This window comes from Chlorocebus sabaeus, chromosome 7 (genome assembly GCF_047675955.1).
Source record: "Chlorocebus sabaeus isolate Y175 chromosome 7, mChlSab1.0.hap1, whole genome shotgun sequence".
Taxonomy (NCBI): Eukaryota; Metazoa; Chordata; class Mammalia; order Primates; family Cercopithecidae; genus Chlorocebus; species Chlorocebus sabaeus.
The window spans coordinates 21,179,403-21,203,092 of NC_132910.1; the positions used below are offsets into that span (position 1 = coordinate 21,179,403).

At 33.6% G+C, this 23,690-nt stretch overlaps 1 protein-coding gene across 1 annotated transcript; it reads left to right on the forward strand.

Moving 5' to 3' along the window:
- The first annotated feature begins 2,191 nt into the window (after positions 1 to 2,191).
- LOC103235730 (alpha-S2-casein-like) lies at positions 2,192 to 17,755 on the forward strand. Its single transcript, XM_037994742.2, has 8 exons — positions 2,192 to 2,266; positions 7,268 to 7,291; positions 7,376 to 7,420; positions 10,832 to 10,855; positions 11,722 to 11,745; positions 11,837 to 11,878; positions 15,494 to 15,617; positions 17,411 to 17,755. Exons 1-8 carry the CDS (start codon positions 2,192 to 2,194, stop codon positions 17,437 to 17,439), a joined length of 387 nt encoding a protein of 128 aa, XP_037850670.2. The 3' UTR covers positions 17,440 to 17,755.
- Positions 17,756 to 23,690: the final 5,935 nt, after the last annotated feature.

Consider the following 23,690-nt stretch of genomic DNA (forward strand, 5'->3'; position numbering starts at 1 on the left):
TTTGCTATGGAAAACTGGGTAACAGAGAGAAGGAAATAAAAAAATACTTATCTTAAATCAAAAAACTATTTCATGGATGAGCCTACATACAAAATACAGCCAGTTATTATGTATTATAACACCCTCATTTCATGTTATCATGTTCTAAATCATATTGTTCTAAAGCACTCCTTGGAATTTGTGGAACAAAAATCAAGAAAAAAATTTCTAACCATTCTGACTTCTCAGAATTCAAGTGCCTTTTTAGGTATTTTAAACCACAGAATTACCATATGATGGAGGAACAATATTTAATAGTATTAAAATAACCTGCTGCAGATTATCCACTGTGTAGTCCACTGGTCTTCCATTTGGGAAACAAAGTAATATCTTTGTATATTATTTTTCTTATATTATGTGTTTATAAAAAATATTTTAAAGTTTATTATTCTTCTGTACAATAAAAATGCAATTATTTTTAAGGTGTCAATACCAACATACCATAAATTGCTTAAGAAATATTTTTATTTATTACAAACTTCTATGTTTTTTTTTATTATTATTATACTTCAAGTTCTAGGGTACATGTGCATAACGTGCAGGTTTGTTACATATGTATACTTGTGCCATGTTGGTGTGCTGCACCTATGAACTCGTCAGCACCCATCAACTCGTCATTTACATCAGGTATAACTCCCAGTACAATCCCTCCCCCCCTCCCCTCCCCCCTCACCATGATAGGCCCCGGTGTGTGATGTTTCCCTTCCCAAGTCATAATACAATTAATATGTAGACACTGAAAATTGCTTATTATGACACAGTCTTATAAGTACTAAGGCTATGTTCTGAAGTCATGACCAAGATAATTAGTTTGTGTATGGCCCCTGAACCACTTTCTCCATCTGGAAATGAGAGGCAAAAATTCTGACATTACATAGTTATTCTGAAGATTATAGATAATAGTAAAATGTCTAGCACAATATTTGCCATAGTTGTTGCTTAGTAGTTACAGCTATTTTTAATTTCCTTTCCCAAAATATTAAGAATATGTCTAATTAAGAACTAACAGTTTTCTGTGTTTTAATTCTTTCATCTATGTAAAACACTATTTAGAAGTAAAATTGATAGAAAAACAGCCATATAAAATATATTATTTCGATATTTGATATAAAGATAATGAAATATGCCTTACAATTGTGAACAAAGCTTTGCCTGTAAGAAATAAGCTCTATACGTATTTATTATTTGCATCTTAGAAGAATAAATATTTCATCAACTATATGGTATTATTATTAATGATTATTTCATCAACTGTATAGTATTATTCACTTCAAGGGTGAGATATTTTATACTATATAATTGAGAAATTATTCAAAAACTATTCAATAAAAACATGAAGATATAATTTAATGCCTGTATAAACACACTCTCTGTATTCACAAAGGTATGGATCATAAGCACATTTTGTTATCATTGGGTAAGCTTTAAATTATCCTTTAAAAATAAATTGTAAATATGTACTCTATAAAGAGTTACATATATCAAAAATACTTTAGAACAACTTTAATATTTCCTTATTCATTTAAACATAAGGAAGAGAAATTGACTTACAGGTATTCAGAAAACCTTGTGGATTTGTTTATATCAATAGTATGAGACATCAATCTAGCTGGAAGGTAGCTTAGAGATCGTGTAATCAACTCACGTTTATTAAATGCATTAAATAATGTACGGTGATGTTCAGTGGCTTACTGAAGCTTTAGTGGCCAGTCCAGGGTTAAACTGGGACCTGCCAGATTCCTTATTCCCAATCCAGTGTTAATTCCACCTGCTATTTCCTACTGGCGAGTCAGGCTGCATGTTTTGACTCCCTGAAATCTGATTTTAAAAGGAGTTCCTGGTGTTTTTTTGGTTTTCTGATAATCATTCTTCACAAAATGCCTATCATTGGAGATTAACCCCAAGAACCAATGATATTTGAATGAATCTTCCACATTTTAAGAAACATGCCTTTAAATTAGTCCTGTTGAAAAAAAGTCTCTTTCAAAATAAACTGTTATATTCATATTTATATTTATGAGCTTCTCAAAAGCAAATGTTTTCAGTCTTCATTATCTTTTCTCAATCATCTGGTATAAAAATAATCATAGATAAATAAACAAAAGAATGTATAAGTTTTGAAATTATAAATTATGTGATTAATTTTCGATACATGTTTTTGCAGGACCAAACAACCATGAAGTTCTTCATCTTTACCTGCCTTTTGGCAGTTGCTCTGGCACAGCATGTAAGCATACTGGGACATATAGTGATATCCATTCTTATTTAAATGTATAAGAAAAATGAACTTTTTACTATATGCAGAAGATATGTTAATGAAGATTCATTAACAGTAATAAACAGAGACTAAATATGTGACCTTTTAATCCATGATCAATGGCATTATTGACTCTACCTTAAACAGAGTGTTCAGGCAAATAATCTTTCTACAAAGTGACTTCACTATAGTATTGGATAGGCTATATGTACAGGAAAAAAAGCAGGAATTTTCCTCTATAATATGTTGAAAATTCCTGGAGGGATTATTTCCACTCTGCAGCACATTTCTAGAAGTGTAAGAAAGCCTCACTACTATACTTGGGGATTCCAAAGGTAGCTATCAATGAAGTAACAGAATTTCAACACTCTTGATAAAAGTAACTAAGAAGCCATGATGATAAAATATACACAAGGACATGTTACAGAGGATGGAGTAGGTAGCTCTGGACTTTCAGTGGCAACTTTGTAAATTATTTGCCAAATAACCCAGTGAGGATATAATAATGATATTCATGTCACAAAACTGTAAGTATGTAATAGACAATACATATAAAAGTGCTTTGCATACATGGATATAGATACATATATATACATACATATATACACTTTGTACTACCGATAATTTTAATCTTTTAACATTATTAGCACCCTCATTCTCAGGAAAAAAATACTCACATACCCATCTCCTTCCTGCTCCAACATGTCACTCTTCCCATAAAGTCACCTTTTACTTTTACAGAGCTCAGTGTACTCTTTTATAATACACATCCCCATGTGTAAGAGATACATCCATGTAGGCATTTGTGCCTTCTTAAATTTGTAGCAAACTGAGTAAATCTAAAGTGAGAATTTCATTTTAAATATGAACAAGTTGGTTTAAAAAGGAAAAAAAAACCACAATGCTTTAATAATCAATAATATGCAGGATCAATAATTTCTTCTATCTTATGCTCTACTGGCGGTTACTAGATGTAACCACTCTCTTTCCTCCACTTTTAAAAATTAGATAGTTGGCCCAATTGTTCCATTTAATAGACAAAGATACTCAGCTAAAAATCAAGGGACATTTGTTTCAGAGCTTTCCGGGGAAATTGAGAGTAATGTTTTCATTGTTTATTGACAATGTTAGAAACAGAGATAATTTGTTAAAGGAGGCTTCATTTCATTAAATTTCCAAGAAGCAGTGTTACAATATTTCATTGCCATTAAACAGTAGAGACAAAGATTCACATTGGTATTTTAAATTAAATTTGTGTTTGTTTTTTGTGACTTATATAGGAGATAAGGCACTCCTCCTCTTCCAGGGAGACAAGGCACATTATTATGAAAACAATTCCTACCACATAATAGCGTAAATGTCCTGGTTAGTTTCATTTTTGTGATCAGTAACAGCAGAGTTATAGAATCATGGAAAATTTGAAGTGCAATTATTGCTTGAACGTGTGGGGAGAATAAACCAAAATGCATGCATCCAAATGTAACAAGATTAGATTTGTGCACTTGTCCACTTGATTCTCTGGTAATTATCCAATAATGGTGATATTAGTATGGAAGTAACGGTGAGCACTCAAAATCTTGTGAACATACTGACAGGAGTGCATTACATATTATTAGTGAGAAAGGGGCTCAGGCACACCTACATCTATATTAAGTGCTCATTTCCAAATGTCTTCTTGCTCATGGCTGCATACAAGATGTCCAAAGCTCTTTAAGGTTGACCAAATAATTGCCCTGTTATGCTACTATATATTTCATTTAGAAATCAAAGAGAGTAAAAACAAAGGAAAGAAAACCGTACAACAGACAAATGCAATTATTCCTTTGTTGTTTGCTGTTAGCATTTGCAAAAATATTATATCCAGCTTATCCCACAAGTATATTAAGAGTTCAAATTAAATTATTTAACTAGAATATAATAATATGTAAATTATCTGAGGAGAGTAAAATTTTTGGTCAAATTCAATCTGTAATTCAGGAATAGACCAAGTATTTTATCTTGAGCTACTGTATAATGGGTAGAGATTGATACTAATTTGGGTAGTATGAATAAAATATTTCAAAAATAAATAATCAAATATATTAATTTATTTTTCTAAGGAATCTGCCGGTATCTACCAAGAAGTAAGTCATAACTCCTTACATTAAATGTTTTAAAATAACTTGTCACTTTTATATAGCTATAAAATGAATATTATTTATTCTTTTCAGAAGTTTAAGCCAAACAATAATATGGTCTGCCAAATCAGTCAGGTAAAATTCATGTGTTAATGTTGTGTTTGATTAACGAGGTGTATTTTTATCAATTATAAATTATTTTCCATGTGAGTATTATTTTTTCATCTCCAAGTGTAAAGTGAGTGATGTTTTTATTGTCTTAACTGCTATGAAATTATGTGAAAGGACCACATGAAAACATATTTGTGGCCCATTTGTGAACCAGCTTTTCAAAGTGTCATCTCTTTGAATGGAGTTATTTATGATCAATCATCTACTCTTCACCTCACTAATTCTTGACTTTTTGGATGACCATTTAATGTATTTTTTAAGGATTATTTTATGCTAAAAAATCTATATAAGAATTATGGAAAATTAGGTCTCTCTTGAATCAGGATTTGAATCAATTCCAATTTTGTTTTTGGAAGGACATTTGCTCCAAATTCTAGCAAGTATAAGACCTTGATTTCAAATCTAATCTTTAGTAAAGTTGAAATTAGCATACATTAAAAGTATACTTGTTGTAAGAGAAATTTGAAAAACAGGACAAAAGCATGCACTTGTCCTAATTCAATGAATAATTCGATTGAAGAATATTAATTTGTGCAAGAATCAAGGAATCCACTAAACACTTCCAGAGTTATTTCCAACAAAGAATAGAGACCCAGTAATTTTGTGATTTTTAATTCCTTCAGTTAATTTTCAATATTTATCTCAAAATTTTCTCTTTTAAAATTAAATACATTTATTTTTAATGAAAACTTTTATAATCTCTCTGCAAATCACAGGTTTAAGTCCTAATTATGTATTTCAAATATACATTAAAACGTTTACAGTTACTTAAAGTTAAAAATAATTATCCAACTATGGACCAAATTAATTTTGTGTATTCAATCATTCATTTAACAAATATTATTGAGGAAGTAATGTATCCAAAACAATATTCGAGGCTCTGAAATACCACAGTAAGTAAATACAACAAGCAAAATCCCTCCCTCATGGTGCTTACATTTGAATTTACCACTGTTAGCACGTTTATTACGAAATGAACACTTTCGATATAATTCATTCAAATCCATAAAATGAAAATGAATGCCTCTCTTTGTGGTAGGTGGGTTTTCTCTTTACACTCAGTAGAATATACCTTGTAAACAATGCTACAAGAATAATATGTCTAATCCTTTTTTAACTAGGAGACTGCAAATAAAATAGATACGATGGTGAGATATTTTTATTCATCTAAACCATATTTGGCAATATGTATACCTAATGTTAAATACTAATAATAGTCTGTAAAACATCTGGAATATTCCTCTTTTAATAATCCAGAAATTAATTTCATAATTTTTAAAAATTATAATTTCATCCTGCTTCCATTCTTTTTATTCCCTTAAATTTGCCCTTATTCTCATAATGGAGATACTTCCATTTAAATAACAGACAATGTGAATCCCTCCCATTTGTTTTCCAAAGGTGATTCATAATAAGAACTTATGAAACCTATTTCAGTCCTTCTTTTGATGTTTAGTACAATGATTAGGTAATCAATGTGGAACATATATCTAAGGTAACTACTGCTATTCGAGGATTCAATTTATTCTTATCACCAAAATATTTTATTTTTATTTTCATTTCAATTTATCAAGCAACCTACTAGCAGTTCATCTACTGAGGTAAGATATGGTTTCTTTTAAAATCAAAGAAATAGCAGCTTTCTAGTAGTATTATACAATAGTTTGATAATTTACATCTAAACACTCAAAGGGAGAAATGGAAAAATCACATACATGACTCAAAATTATTTTGAGTGGCTGAAATTGACTATCTTGAGAAGAAGAATTATTTATTCTGCCCTATTCTCTCTGCAAATGCATACATGGCTCTACAAGAAATTGCATTCCTGTACAAATCAAGAGCTTGTCAATTTCCTTCACCATCACTTCTCTTTGGAAACCCTCTCAATATTGTCTAGCACAGCAGCTCTCAAAGGGTAGTTCCCAGATAAGTAGCACTATAGCACCTGGAAAACAGAAACACAAAATCATAGGCCTCACAGCTGACTTACTAAATCAAAAACTCTGGTTTGGAGCTAAGCAATCTGTATTTTAGCAGGGCTTCTAGGTGATATTGATACACATAATACTTTGAGAACCACTTTAAAAAAGATTGAATGAAGATTTGGGTTAGGGTTTGTGTAGGTCACCAACCCGTGAAACATTCTGTGGTGGAGAGCCTGCTTGTAAGAGTACCCTAGAATACCAGGTAGTGTCATCGTGGATTACTGTCCAGTGCCCCATGACCTTGGACAAAGCCTAAGTTCTTTATAATCAGTGCCTTACGAAGCTTGCCTTAGTCTTTCCTTAATTTTAAGTGTTGATCTCAATCTGAGAGCCTTAAGCCATGTCTGTCATTTCAACAACAAGCATGTAGGGTTTAGTTTACTACACCTCACCAGGTCTATTTTGCATATTTTTCATCACCTGCCTGTACTCTGTAGTCATATGAAATTGCCTGAAAAATATTAAATTAATAAAGCATTCAAAATAAAACATATTTTAGACCTTTTATTATGTTGACAGAAAAAGTCCTGGTGATAAATAATGTAACATATGTAATTCTTAATAAATGAGAGTATCTTAGTGCTAGTGGGTGGGACCCTGAATAATTACTCGCCCCTAACTTTCTCCTAAAATTATGTAGAGACAATTATTACTATGTCATTCAAGTAAAGCTATTTATCATTTTGCTCCTTTAGGAATCTGCTGAAGTATCCACTGAAGTAAGTCATTATTTTTAAAAAATTAATATAATTAGTAACATTTTCATTTTGTATTTCTCTAATATGTCCTTTGGGTTTTAATAGAACAATGAACTGACTAAGGAAGAAAAGATCGACTTAAAGCAGATGGTAAGTTTTTCACACAATGTATTATTTCAAGTAAAAGAATATATTTTACAATTATTTCTTCTTCCAAATGATCACATCATTTCTTCTCAATGAAATATTTAGCACCACATTGAAATATTTAACACCACATTTATGATAAAGTTACTTTTTCCTGTTGTAGTTACTGTGATACATAAATACTATGTTAACAAATATATCTGGAGTTATCCTTTAAGAAAAATTAACAATCCAAGTAAATTTGGAAGAATTGCAAACATAATAATAAATTATTAGGCTGTTCATGGTGGTTCATACCTGTAATCTTAGTACTTTGGGAGGCTGAGGAAGGAGGATTATTTTAGGCCAGGAGTTCAAGACCAGTCTAAGCAACATAGCAAGACCTCAACTCTCAAACAAGAAAGAAAAAAAAGGAATTAAAGTGATCTAATGGGGATATCACCATAGTTTAACAAACACAAAATTCATCACTCAGCTCTATGAAGTAGCAACAGGAATTTATAAGCTTTTCTCTACTCTCATTCTAAGCCATAGGAGATCATATAACTCATACTCTGTGGACTAGAGAAATGTGCAGTGCAAAGAAAGAGGATAGGCTTCAGAGTCAAGTAATATCCCTTCCAACTTCAGCTCTCCGAGTTATCATTTAACCTCTCGACCTTACATTTTTCTCAACTGAAAATGAATTTAGTAATACTAATCCTAAAGGTTTTTATGAGAATGATGTTAGATAATATAGGTAAGTTATATAATCAATTGCTTGAAAAATTTCTAAGATGTATCAAAAGTAGCAATTATTATTAAATGTATACACAGACAAAAAATCCATTTTAAATCTTGGGCATGTTAAAACATGATCTCTAAAATAAAACTATTTTATTTTTAGAAAATTCTAATTGCCCTAATAATCTTTTTAATACTTTGTCTAAATAAATTTAATTGTATTCTTCCCGTGTTTGTTGTAATCATGTGTCCATTTAACACTTATCCCCAAGCAATACAAAAACACATGTTTTACATACCTATTTAATTATCATCTGCATGAACTGGAAATTCTCCAAGAGTGAAGATACCATTTTAAGTGATTCCACCTTTAATTTCTACAGGAATTTTTGGTTAAGTATTCACAGCAAAATCAAAATACAAACATAATAGAAAATTTTTCAGATGCACATATGTGACAGGTACTATAAAAACCACTCTTCATATTTCAATCGATATAAAACTGCAAGGTACGTGATGCTTATGAGAAGTAAAGCAACCAGCCCAGGGGAAAGGGAATGTAAACTGAGATGTCTCTACTTCAACTGCAAAGCTTCTTCAACTGGATGTGGAAAAATGAATGAAAAACTCAGACAAATTTCTTGATAAGCCTCTACTTCCCTTCACACACATTCTTTTGCTTTTTACACTCAGCAAGAAGCTTCACTTCAACAGAAATACTAAAATAGCCACATGATTTCTTTAATTCTAAAGTTCACTTTTTGAATGTAAGCACTATGATATTGAATTTTATACTGAAAATGTTTTTCCTTGGTCAATCTGACATAATTTATATATTATGTTAAAAAGTTTTAATTTTGCTCAGATATGCTCTGAGCCATGAAGAAGATTCAATACTAATATAAATATTGATCATTTTCTTCCTTTACAGAACAAAATCAACCAGTATTACCCAGAGTTAAGCTTTTCCCAGTATCTTCAGGCTTCTTACCAATCTCAGATGGTTATCAACCCAGGGAATCAAATTAAGACAATAACCTATCCTAATATTCCCATTCCAGAGAGCTTTGCATTGTTTGCTTCTTTCTTACTTTCTTTTGAAAGAAAACACTAAATTAACCAGAGGGAAAATGTTCCAATCATTTTGAATGTAGAAATTCAAATAAATTTAAATAATATTTTCTAGAAGACAAATAAACCACAAATCATTAGCCAAAATACTATTAAAAAGCACTACTAACAAGAGTTACCAGTTTCAGTCCACCTTACTCCCCAAATTTACATGCCCTCAGAAGATCACCATTTATCGATGGTGCTCAAAGTCTTTGTTACTTCACTTATCTCTGTATCTTAGGTACATGCCATGGCAGATTTTGCTGTCTCCTTGACTTTAAAGTCAATTAGATAGTAAAGGTAAGGTGATGAATTTCATAGACTATATATATCCAACTTAGGGAAAAAGAAGAAAGATACTTCCATGATCCATTTTTCACATGGAAACAAGAGTTTATTCTCCCTTAGACTCCACTGGACCTAAGCATCTCTTTCTTATCTTTTTGTTTTTTAATTGGCCTCAGTCATTCCTCTTACTAAAATAGTTTTGCTTAGCTAAAAGTAAATTATAGTTACTAGTGGATGGCTAATCCACTAACATTTTGCCACATTTTGATTTTAAAGTCAATTTTTTTATGTAAAGAAAATGCTTTAATATTCAAAACATCTCTTTGATAGAGGACATCTGCTCAACACTATAATTTTCAGCATTTATCATAAAACTAAATACACATTTCCTTATCTGAGGAATATATAGCTATATGGAAACACTGCAGTATTCTTTAGCGCATTTCCACATATAGTATTCTACATCTTAAAATGTGGCATCTTTAATAACTACAATCCAATACTTGTGCCAACTCTTAAATATAATAAATAAATAAAGTTAGTAATTTCTTATAGGTACAGAATTATTTGTGTGTCGCTACTGTAGGAAACTATAAGAATTTAATAAAGAAAGACTGATTTTAACTAAAGTTTTTCCAGAAAGGGACAGATATTTCACTTGATTATTTAATTAGGTCATAAAATTGAATTTTTAAATATTTGTTATTATACAGAAAAAGAGCATCATTTATCTAGTGAGAAGAGGCAGTTTCTCATGTAGACAACATCTTGGCTTCCAGTTCCAGATATTAAATTCTATACAAGACTGCCTTTATTCCAAATTATTATTCTTTATGCATAAAATTAGAGTCACAGAATGAGAGGAAATAAAAAGTACAGCAATGATAAGAATAATTTGTGGATGATGACTACAACTGTAACATTCAAAGTTAGCAAGATTACATATCTATAGGACCAGGCTCTAGAAAAAAAATGTTCAATACCATTTCTTTTGCTAGCAGTCACTGAATAACAATATTCCTTCAGGAGTCATGGTGTCCATTCTCAAATTTGTAAACTGGGTAAGAGGAATTTATTATATGTTTTCTGAATAAAGACTCAACTTTATACATTGTTAATTTTCAAATACATTTCTACTAATGGTGCATAACATATGCCTAGAGATACCCTGAATATCACCTAATGATTTGCCTAGTTTTGTTCTTTTGTGAAAAAGTGGGAAACTGCATGGTGGAAAGTAGTATCTGAATTGATATATAATTAAGATGTCTTATCTTTTCTTTTCCTAAGGAATCTACCAGCATCTCCCAAGAAGTAAGTCATAACTACTAAAATTAAATAAAAATTTAAAGTTATCTTTTATTACATAAATTTTAAAAAGTTATTTTTTATTTCATAATAGCTATGATATAACTGTGCCAAAATGCTGGGATTACAGGTGTAAGTCACCACACCCAGCCTGAAACTTCATTTTTTAAAACAGATCAGTATAAAATCTAGAACCTGCCAATTGCTTTCGCTAAAGTTTTACTCTCTAAAGATTATTTAGGAGATAACTAATATTAGTTAGGAGATAATAAGTATAATCCTTTAGGATGAATTATATGAGTTGTTTGGTGACTTCCCTAAGAAATACCTATTGTGATAGAAAGAGCCAGGTAGGTGAGCACAATTGAAAAAGTTCCTGGGGAAAGGGGAAATATGGATTGTGAACTGGAGTCTTGTGACCTGAGGCACAGTTCAAGGTCTTCCTCATCAGTGCCTTAGGAAGCATATTTTATTCTTTCTTTCAGTCTCAGTATAAGAACCCATATCACTTCTAGAAACGGCATGTGAGCTTTGGTTTACATTACAACTCACCTGGCCTATGTGTTCATTATTTTACTTGACTACTCTGTAGTCATTTTTACTGTCTGAACAAGGCACCTGGATGAAAACATTGTAATAACACATATCTTTAGAAATGTGTCATTGTTAACACAGAGTGTGTGCCCTAATAACGAATGTTTTATTGTAATGATTCTTAATTGATTTCTCTAATCAGTGATTAAAATCACTTCTCATTAACAATGACCTGGCTCTGAATTTTTCAGTTAGCTTTAGTTCTTCCATATAACTCGTTACATGCAATTGCTGGTGTGTCATACAAGTAAAGCTGATTTTTAATTTCTTTCCTTTAGGAATCTGCTGAAGTATTCCCTGAGGTATGTAATTATCTTAGAAACAAAATACAATTAATATTACCCAGTAGCAATTTATTTTGTTTTCATAACAGTTGTTTTTGGTTCTTAACAGAAAATTAAGTCAAATGAAGAAAAGAACTACCTGAAACAGCTGGTAATTATTTCATAAACTTATAGTGCAAATAAAGTATATACACACACACACACATATACACATGTATATACATACATACATATATATGTGTATACATACATAGATATATATATAAAATCTCAACTCTTTCTTACCCCCAACTTTCACATCACTAAATTCCAAATAAGTGTTTTATTTATTTATTTATTTTTTATTATTATACTTTAAGTTCTAGGGTCCATGTGCACAACGTGCAGGTTTGTTACATATGTATACTTGTGCCATGTTGGTGTGCTGCACCCATCAACTCATCAGCACCCATCAACTCGTCATTTACATCAGGTATAACTCCCAATGTCATCCCTCCCCATTCCCCCCTCCCCACAATAGACCCTGGTGTGTGATGTTCCCCTTCCCGAGTCCAAGTGATCTCATTGTTCAATTCCCATCTATGAGTGAGAACATGCAGTGTTTGGTTTTCTGTTCTTGCAATAGTTTGCTGAGAATGATGGTTGCCAGCTGCATCCATGTCCCTACAAAGGACACCAACTCATCCCTTTTTATGGCTGCATAGTATTCCATGGTGTATATGTGCCACATTTTCTTAATCCAGTCTCGCATTGATGGACATTTGGGTTGCTTCCAAGTCTTTGCTATTGTGAATAGTGAATGAACATATGTGTGCATGTGTCTGTATAGCAGCATGATTTATAATCCTTTGGATATATACCCAGTAATGGGATTGCTGGGTCATATGGTATTTCTAGTTCAAGATCCTTGAGGAAACGCCATACTGTTTTCCACAAGGGTTGAACTAGTTTACAATCCCACCAACAGTGTAAAAGTGTTCCTATTTCTCCACATCCTCTCCAGCACCTGTTGTTTCCTGACTTTTTAATGATTGCCATTCTAACTGGTGTGAGATGGTATCTCATTGTGGTTTTGATTTGCGTTTCTCTAATGGCCAGTGATGATGAGCATTTTTTCATGTGTCTGTTGGCTGTATGCATGTCTTCTTTTGAGAAATGTCTGTTCATATCCTTTGCCCACTTTTTGATGGAGTTGTTTGTTTTTTTCTTGTAAATTTGTTTGAGTTCTTTGTTAGCCCTTTGTCAGATGAGTAGATTGCAAAAATTTTCTCCCATTCTGTAGGTTGCCTGTTCACTCTGATGGTAGTTTCTTTTGCTGTGCAGAAGCTCTTTTGTTTAATTAGATCCCATTTGTCAATTTTGGCTTTTGTTGCCGCTGGCTAGGGCAATCAGGCAAGAGAAAGAAAGAAAGGGTATTCAGTTAGGAAAAGAAGTCAAATTGTCCCTGTTTGCAGATGACATGATTGTATATTTAGAAAACCCCATCATCTCAGCCCAAAATCTCCTTAAGCTGATAAGAAACTTCAGCAAAGTCTCAGGATACAAAATTAATGTGCAAAAATCACAAGCATTCTTACACACCAGTAACAGAGAAACAGAGAGCCAAATCAGGAATGAACTTCCATTCACAATTGCTTCAAAGAGAATAAAATACCTAGGAATCCAACTTACAAGGGATGTAAAGGACCTCTTCAAGGAGAACTACAAACCACTGCTCAGTGAAATAAAGAGGACACGAACAAATGGAAGAACATACCATGCTCTTGGATAGGAAGAATCAATATCGTGAAAATGGCCATACTGCCCAAGGTAATTTATAGATTCAATGCCATCCCCATCAAGCTACCAATGAGTTTCTTCACAGAATTGGAAAAAAACTGCTTTAAAGTTCATATGGAACCAGAAAAGAGCCTGCATTGCCAAGACAATCCTAAGCCAAAAGAACAAAGCTGGAGGCCTCACGCTACCTGACTTCAAACTATACTACAAGGCTACAGTAACCAAAACAGCATGGTACTGGTACCAAAACAGAGATATAGACCAATGGAACAGAACAGAGTCCTCAGAAATAATACCACACATCTACAGTCATCTGATCTTTGACAAACCTGAGAGAAACAAGAAATGGGGAAAGGATTCCCTATTTAATAAATGGTGCTGGGAAAACTGGCTAGCCATAAGTAGAAAGCTGAAACTGGATCTTTTCCTTACTCCTTATACGAAAGTTAATTCAAGATGGATTAGAGACTTAAATGTTAGACCTAATACCATAAAAATCCTACAAGAAAACCTAAGTAATACCATTCAGGACATAGGCATGGGCAAGGACTTCATGTCTAAACCACCAAATAAATATTTTAAATCAAATTCAAAATCTATAGTAATTCTGCTATTGTTGTTATCATGGTATGCACCTTTCTTTTCAAATAAACATGAATATATCTTTTAAGAAAAACAATTTTAATCTATTGATTTTTGAGCAATTACAAATCTCAAAAAGAATGTATTTTAAATGATTTAATCAAGTTACTAGTATAGCACAACTATATTCCAACTTCTCTTTGACAGTATGTTATGACCTGATTTCTCAAAATAAAGACTGTTAGTGATTGTTTTCAAACCGTAGTTCTTGTAACCAGTCAGTGTGATCTAGAGGGGTATGTATCTCAGCGAAAGGACATAGGCTTTGGAGTCAGGCAGTTTATATTCCAACTGCAGCTCCACCTTTTTTTATGGCTGTGACATTTTTTAAGTACTTTGTCCCTCTCGACTACAGTGTCTTCAACAAAAAGTGAACATGTAAATATACTTCTGACTTTAATTTTTTTGGTAAGGATCATTTCAGGTAATACATGTAAACTGTATAATACAATAAATGTACTATAGCAGTAATATTAATATTATGGTCATCATCCTCCTATATACTGAAATTTCTTGTAAAATTTTTGTAATAGAAGTACTATTTGCTTCAATGTTCTCAAACTAATTCTCCCAACTAAAAACCTATCTGGTTTCATAAGTTCTAGCTGCTACGAAAATCTTTTTACTTTGTCAAAATGATCCCAGAAGAATTCTACCATTGTATCAATTGTATATCATAGCCATGGATTCAGTCAACACTTACTGTATGTTCATAAAAACTGGAAATTATCCTGTGTAAAGTTGCCATTTTAATTCCATCTCTATTACCTACAATAATCTATAATAAGGTTTATGACGAATGCTTAAAGAATGAACTTGGATGTAGAGAACATCCATTTAACATAAAATAGGTGACCAACACTAATCAGAATGCTCTCTATATATTAACTTAAATTATTCTGCAAGGCAAGTGATGCTCAGAGAGCTTAAGCAACAAGATCAGTATCATAGATTCCAGTGAGTAAAATCACAAAAAAATTACACTGAGCCTCTCTAAGGATTATATACAGAACAATAAATAACATACTGAGACACTTATCTCTGTAATTCAAATAATTTTCCTCTTGGCTTCTTACATATAAATTTATTTTTTTTTCTCTTAGATATCTTTGTGTGAGTATCAGAATTAGAGACTCTCTTTAATTCTGAAGTTTACTCCATAACATATAAATATTTACAGCGATTTTTACATAAGTAAACTCTGCTTTTGCTGGTTCCACCTGGAATAATTTAAAAGTTATCTAAATAGGCAAAGTTTTAATTCATTTGCTTCTATGTAGCTCTCTTTTGAACCCTGGGAGATATTAAATGTGAGTTAATTATTAATAATTTTATTTCTTTCTAGATGAAAATCAACCAGTTTCTCCAGAAGTTCACTGTCCCCCAGTATGTCCAGGCTGTTCCCCTTGTAGTCTATGAACCTGTGGAATCACATTCAGGAAAACACCTACCCTTATATTCCCATTTGGGTATGTTCGTCTTTGTAAAAAATATGCAATTATTGTGTGTTGTGAAAAATGAGATTAAAAGAAATGAAATAAAGAAAAAGAATATAAGTTATCACGTAGAAGTTAAATCAAATTTAAATCAAAATGTCAAGGCCAGTAATGAAATAAAAATCATATGGTTCAAATATAACTGCAATCATAATGCTAGGGAAAAAGAATTGCATTATATTAGATTTTAATTTTCTAAACATTTATATATATATTCTCTTGATTTTTATGGTAATCCATTGAAGTAGAAAGATAGAAATAGAAATAATATTAATTTTATTTTACAACAGATTCTGAAATTAAAAGAATTGGATTCAATTTTACCTTTAGGTAAACTTTTTACCTAAATAAATAGTTGGTAAATTTATTTAGGTTTTGTTGGTCAAAACCTATACACATATATGTGTAAAATAATAAGTATACATCATCATGACAAAGAGTGCAACAGCAAATCTGATAATAATAGTTGATGTTTGTTGAGTTCTTAGAGTGTGCCAGCCACCGTTCTAAACTTTTTCCTATATTAACTAGTTTCACGGTCACATAACCCTGTAAAGTTGTTATCATTATAAACTAACGTATAAATGGGACAAGCAATGCACAAAAAAGTTACATAAATCCCCCATGATCATACTGTATGTGATAAGTAAAAGAGCCAAGATTCCAACCTATTGTCTGGCCCTAGGTTGCTTCCTCTGAAAGACTCAACTACTGAGGCAACCCCGTATCCATGTTCAGGAGTTCAACAATAATGTGAAAGGGCATTGGTCTCACAGCTTGATTCTATTTTTGTTTGCTTTTCCTGACAATGGAAAGAGATCAAGCAACCCTTCTAAATAATCTTATATGAGAAAAATAACACCATAATTGTTATGGATGAGAGCTGAGGTTGCAGTTGTATTTTCTGAATAGTGATACTCCCTTTGATGTCATTCATTCCATATTTTGAAATTGCTTATCATGAGTCCCACAATATGAGAAACTTGGTTAAAAAAAAAAAAAAGAGAGAGGCTGACAACCTTCCTTAACCTCAGTTCTAGAGGGATAAATAGGTTTACAAAGAAGTTTACTAAGTGCAAAATTAGAATTGTGAGCAAGATACTGTGATAGAATGAAAAAATCAATTGTATCAGATTAAGACCTGAACCTTTAGGTAAACGAGAAATAAACAAAGCAAGGCAGTGCCAGAAGAATATTATAAGGCAGAAGTAAAGTAAATATGCAGAATATTTACAAAATAAAACTATTAACAAAAAGGTTTCTAATAAAATAGATTACGAAGACTTTACTTTTTAAAGGTTTTTAAAAATTTTTCCAAAAGGACATTTTCTCAGTGTAATTATTTGACAAATCTGTAATCCAAATACATCAAGAAATACTCAATGTAGGAAGTAATATTATATTTTATATCTAGTAAACTATTTAGAAATTAAGAAAATATTGCTTCAAAATTGGATGAGAGATGTAAATATTTCTTATTTAATGGGAGCATTAAATAAAATCTTTATTTGCATAACACAGTGAAGAGTTTGGCTATTAACTATCAAACATTTAGTCATTTTTAAAATAAATATTAATAGCCTACTGTTTTAGCTCTAGAAATTATCAATTAGTAATAACTATAAATAATTATATTCTATTACACTAGCTTGCATGTTTGAATGTTTATATGTATTTTATGCACAAGTATTTTACATATTATATGCAGTATGTGTTTTCTGGAATATAAATTATATAAATAATCTAATATTTTTTTTTATTCATAGGTATGACTAGAGAAATCATTCCTTTATAATTTTTTCATCTATCACATCACCTCCTACTATCAATATGTTTTGGCATGCTTCTTGAAAAGTCAACAGTATTGAGCCAAAAGAAGATTGTGTGGAATATTTTCCGTATTGGTTATGATCTTTTTAGTTTGTGTAAGATATGCCAGATCTGGATTGTGATATCATATTTACTGTATTGATGATTAAATGAGGTCTTTTCTCCACTATCTCTGAAATATAGAACTGTATATCATTTGCCAAAACATTAAAATTTCAAACAAAGTTGTAGCTGTTTTTTTTTTTTCATTCCTCATACTTAGAGAGACCAGTCCACTATTACTAGAATAAATCAGCTTGAACATCACTGAAATAACTTTATATACCTTTGAGGCCCTTAATTTCTTTTCTTTTTTTTTTTTAATTAATTTATTATTATTAAACTTCAAGTTGTAGGGTACATGTGCACAACGTGCAGGTTTGCTACATATGTATACTTGTGCCATGTTGGTGTGCTGCACCCATCAACTCGTCATTTACATCAGGTATAACTCCCAATGCAATCCCTCCCCCCTCCCCCCTCCCCATGATAGGCCCTGGTGTGTGATGTTCCCCTTCCCGAGTCCAAGTGATCTCATTGTTCAGTTCCCACCTACGAGTGAGAACATGCGGTGTTTGGTTTTCTGTTCTTGTGATAGTTTGCTAAGAATGATGGTTTCCAGCTGCATCCATGTCCCTACAAAGGACACAAACTCATCCTTTTTTATGGCTGCATAGTATTCCATGGTGTATATGTGCCACATTTTCTTAATCCAATCTGTCACTGATGGACATTTGGGTTGATTCCAAGTCTTTGCTATTGTGAATAGTGCTGCAATAAACATACGTGTGCATGTGTCCTTATAGCAGCATAATTTATAATCCTTTGGGTATATACCCAGTAATGGGATGGCTGGGTCATATGGTACATCTAGTTCTAGATCCTTGAGGAATCGCCATACTGTTTTCCATAATGGTTGAACTAGTTTACAATCCCACCAACAGTGTAAAAGTGTTCCTATTTCTCCACATCCTCTCCAGCACCTGTTGTTTCCTGACTTTTGAATGATCGCCATTCTAACTGGTGTGAGATGGTATCTCATTGTGGTTTTGATTTGCATTTCTCTGATGGCCAGTGATGATGAGCATTTTTTCATGTGTCTGTTGGCTGTATGAATGTCTTCTTTTGAGAAATGTCTGTTCATATCCTTTGCCCACTTTTTGATGGGGTTGTTTGTTTTTTTCTTGTAAATTTGTTTGAGTTCTTTGTAGGTTCTGGATATTAGCCCTTTGTCAGATGAGTAGATTGCAAAAATTTTCTCCCATTCTGTAGGTTGCCTGCTCACTCTGATGGTAGTTTCTTTTGCTGTGCAGAAGCTCTTTAGTTTGATGAGATCCCATTTGTCAATTTTGGCTTTTGCTGCCGTTGCTTTTGGTGTTTTAGACATGAAGTCTTTGCCCATGCCTATGTCCTGAATGGTACTACCTAGGTTTTCCTCTAGGATTTTTATGGTGTTAGGTCTAACATTTAAGTCTCTAATCCATCTTGAATTAATTTTCGTATAAGGAGTAAGGAAAGGATCCAGTTTCAGCTTTCTACTTATGGCTAGCCAGTTTTCCCAGCACCATTTATTAAATAGGGAATCCTTTCCCCATTTCTTGTTTCTCTCAGGTTTGTCAAAGATCAGATGGCTGTAGATGTGTGGTATTATTTCTGAGGACTCTGTTCTGTTCCATTGGTCTATATCTCTGTTTTGGTACCAGTACCATGCTGTTTTGGTTACTGTAGCCTTGTAGTATAGTTTGAAGTCAGGTAGCGTGATGCCTCCAGCTTTGTTCTTTTGACTTAGGATTGTCTTGGAGATGCGGGCTCTTTTTTGGTTCCATAGGAACTTTAAAGCAGTTTTTTCCAATTCTGTGAAGAAGCTCATTGGTAGCTTGATGGGGATGGCATTGAATCTATAAATTACCTTGGGCAGTATGGCCATTTTCACGATATTGATTCTTCCTATCCATGAGCATGGTATGTTCTTCCATTTGTTTGTGTCCTCTTTGATTTCACTGAGCAGTGGTTTGTAGTTCTCCTTGAAGAGGTCCTTTACATCCCTTGTAAGTTGGATTCCTAGGTATTTTATTCTCTTTGAAGCAATTGTGAATGGAAGTTCATTCCTGATTTGGCTCTCTGTTTGACTGTCACTGGTGTATAAGAATGCTTGTGATTTTTGCACATTAATTTTGTATCCTGAGACTTTGCTGAAGTTGCTGATCAGCTTAAGGAGATTTTGGACTGAGACAATGGGGTTTTCTAAATATACAATCATGTCGTCTGCAAACAGGGACAATTTGACTTCTTCTTTTCCTAACTGAATCCCCTTGATTTCTTTCTCTTGCCTGATTGCCCTAGCCAGAACTTCCAACACTATGTTGAATAGGAGTGGTGAGAGAGGGCATCCCTGTCTTGTGCCAGTTTTCAAAGGGAATTTTTCCAGTTTTTGCCCATTCAGTATGATATTGGCTGTGGGTTTGTCATAAATAGCTCTTATTATTTTGAGGTACGTTCCATCAATACCGAATTTATTGAGCGTTTTTAGCATGAAGGGCTGTTGAATTTTGTCAAAAGCCTTTTCTGCATCTATTGAGATAATCATGTGGTTCTTGTCTTTGGTTCTGTTTATATGCTGGATTATGTTTATTGATTTGCGAATGTTGAACCAGCCTTGCATCCCAGGGATGAAGCCCACTTGATCATGGTGGATAAGCTTTTTGATGTGCTGCTGAATCCGGTTTGCCAGTATTTTATTGAGGATTTTTGCATCGATATTCATCAGGGATATTGGTCTAAAATTCTCTTTTTTTGTTGTGTCTCTGCCAGGCTTTGGTATCAGGATGATGTTGGCCTCATAAAATGAGTTAGGGAGGATTCCCTCTTTTTCTATTGATTGGAATAGTTTCAGAAGGAATGGTACCAGCTCCTCCTTGTACCTCTGGTAGAATTCAGCTGTGAATCCATCTGGTCCTGGACTTTTTTTGGTTGGTAGGCTATTAATTATTGCCTCAATTTCAGAGCCTACTATTGGTCTATTCAGGGATTCAACTTCTTCCTGGTTTAGTCTTGGAAGAGTGTAAGTGTCCAGGAAATTATCCATTTCTTCTAGATTTTCCAGTTTATTTGCGTAGAGGTGTTTATAGTATTCTCTGATGGTAGTTTGTATTTCTGTGGGGTCGGTGGTGATATCCCCTTTATCATTTTTAATTGCGTCGATTTGATTCTTCTCTCTTTTCTTCTTTATTAGTCTTGCTAGTGGTCTGTCAATTTTGTTGATCTTTTCAAAAAACCAACTCCTGGATTCATTGATTTTTTGGAGGGTTTGTTGTGTCTCTATCTCCTTCAGTTCTGCTCTGATCTTAGTTATTTCTTGCCTTCTGCTAGCTTTCGAATGTGTTTGCTCTTGTTTCTCTAGTTCTTTTAATTGCGATGTTAGAGTGTCAATTTTAGATCTTTCCTGCTTTCTCTTGTGGGCATTTAGTGCTATAAATTTCCCTCTACACACTGCTTTAAATGTGTCCCAGAGATTCTGGTATGTTGTATCTTTGTTCTCATTGGTTTCAAAGAACATCTTTATTTCTGCCTTCATTTCGTTATGTACCCAGTAGTCATTCAGGAGCAGGTTGTTCAGTTTCCATGTAGTTGAGCGGTTTTGATTGAGTTTCTTAGTCCTGAGTTCTAATTTGATTGCACTGTGGTCTGAGAGACAGTTTGTTATAATTTCTGTTCTTGTACATTTGCTGAGGAGTGCTTTACTTCCGATTACGTGGTCAATTTTGGAGTAAGTATGATGTGGTGCTGAGAAGAATGTATATTCTGTTGATTTGGGGTGGAGAGTTCTATAGATGTCTATTAGGTCTGCTTGCTGCAGAGATGAGTTCAATTCCTGGATATCCTTGTTAACTTTCTGTCTCGTTGATCTGTCTAATGTTGACAGTGGAGTGTTGAAGTCTCCCATTATTATTGTATGGGAGTCTAAGTCTCTTTGTAAGCCTCTAAGGACTTGCTTTATGAATCTGGGTGCTCCTGTATTGGGTGCATATCTATTTAGGATAGTTAGCTCTTCCTGTTGAATTGATCCCTTTACCATTATGTAATGGCCTTCTTTGTCTCTTTTGATCTTTGATGGTTTAAAGTCTGTTTTATCAGAGACTAGTATTGCAACCCCCGCTTTTTTGTGTTCTCCATTTGCTTGGTAAATCTTCCTCCATCCCTTTATTTTGAGCCTATGTATGTCTCTGCATGTGAGATGGGTCTCCTGAATACAGCAGACTGATGGGTCTTGACTCTTTATCCAGTTTGCCAGTCTGTGTCTTTTAATTGGAGCATTTAGTCCATTTACATTTAAGGTTAAGATTGTTATGTGTGAACTTGATCCTGCCATTATGATATTAACTGGTTATTTTGTTCGTTAGTTGATGCAGTTTCTTCCTAGCCTTGATGGTCTTTACATTTTGGCATGTTTTTGCAATGGCTGGTACCGGTTGTTCCTTTCCATGTTTAGTGCTTCCTTCAGGGTCTCTTGTAAGGCAGGCCTAGTGGTGACAAAATCTCTAAGCATTTGCTTATCTGTAAAGGATTTTATTTCTCCTTCACTTATGAAACTTAGTTTGGCTGGATATAAAATTCTGGGTTTAAAATTCTTTTCTTTAAGAATGTTGAATATTGGCCCCCACTCTCTTCTGGCTTGAAGAGTTTCTGCCGAGAGATCTGCTGTTAGTCTGATGGGCTTCCCTTTGTGGGTAACCCGACCTTTCTCTCTGGCTGCCCTTAAGATTTTTTCCTTCATTTCAACTTTGGTGAATCTGGCAATTATGTGTCTTGGAGTTGCTCTTCTCGAGGAGTATCTTTGTGGCGTTCTCTGTATTTCCTGGATTTGAATGTTGGCCTGCCCTACTAGGTTGGGGAAGTTCTCCTGGATGATATCCTGAAGAGTGTTTTCCAACTTGGTTCCATTTTCCCCGTCACTTTCAGGCACCCCAATCAGACGTAGATTTGGTCTTTTTACATAATCCCATACTTCTTGCAGGCTTTGTTCATTTCTTTTTCTTCTTTTTTCTTTTGGTTTCTCTTCTCACTTCATTTCATTCATTTGATCCTCCATCGCTGACATTCTTTCTTCCAGTTGATCGAGACGGTTACTGAAGCTTGTGCATTTGTCACGTATTTCTCGTGCCATGGTTTTCGTCTCTTTCATTTCGTTTGTGAGCTTCTCTGCATTAATTACTCTAGCCATCAATTCTTCCACTTTTTTTTCAAGATTTTTAGTTTCTTTGCGCTGGGTACGTAATTCCTCCTTTAGCTCTGAGAAATTTGATGGACTGAAGCCTTCTTCTCTCATCTCGTCGAAGTCATTCTCCATCCAGCTTTGATCCGTTGCTGGCGATGAGCTGCGCTCCTCAGTTGAAAATGCAGAAATCGCCGGTCTTCTGTGTCGCTCGCGCTGGGAGTTGGAGACTGGAGCTGTTCCTATTCGAGGCCCTTAATTTCAAGGTTGTCTCTTATATCACATGTATTTCAATGTTACATACTTATGGGTCTCAACGACAACTGTATTCTAAGCACTTGCCCTCATTCTAACATTTCTCTGGCTTGTCCCTGCTACCATCTGTCTATCCCATACAACTTTCTCCAGAGTTCTCAAGTCTCCAGTCTGTGTCTGGCCAGTTAATAATCTGCAATATCGTTCCATAAAAAAGTGATTCAGTCACTAACAAAGTACAGCTTTGAAGGCCTTCCATTGGGGTATGGACTTCTTTCAACAAACATTGAGTACCTATGATATACCAGGCATTTTTCTATATGTTGTTTTATAGCTGAAAAAGAAAAGAATGTCTTGGCTTCATGGCCAAGATTACATTTTAATCATTGGAGAAAGACAACAAACAAGAAAAGAAGCAACACAGGATATGCTATGTGGTGGTAACTGCCCTAAAGACAAATAAAGCAGAGCAATGGGAGCATATTTTACATAGGGGTGGTCAAGGAAGGCAATTTGGGCAAGTCAGAGTTTGAGCAGTGAAGTGAAATTAGTGTGAGAAGGAGCTGGAAAAGTATAGTTCCAACAAAAAAAAAAAGTAAAAGAAAATTCACTGAAGTGGGTGAAGGTGGGAGGAGTGAAGATTATCATGGCCTTGCAATTTCCTTAAGCAATTGGTTTGAGCTGGTAGCTGAGAGTCATTTGCAGGTGAG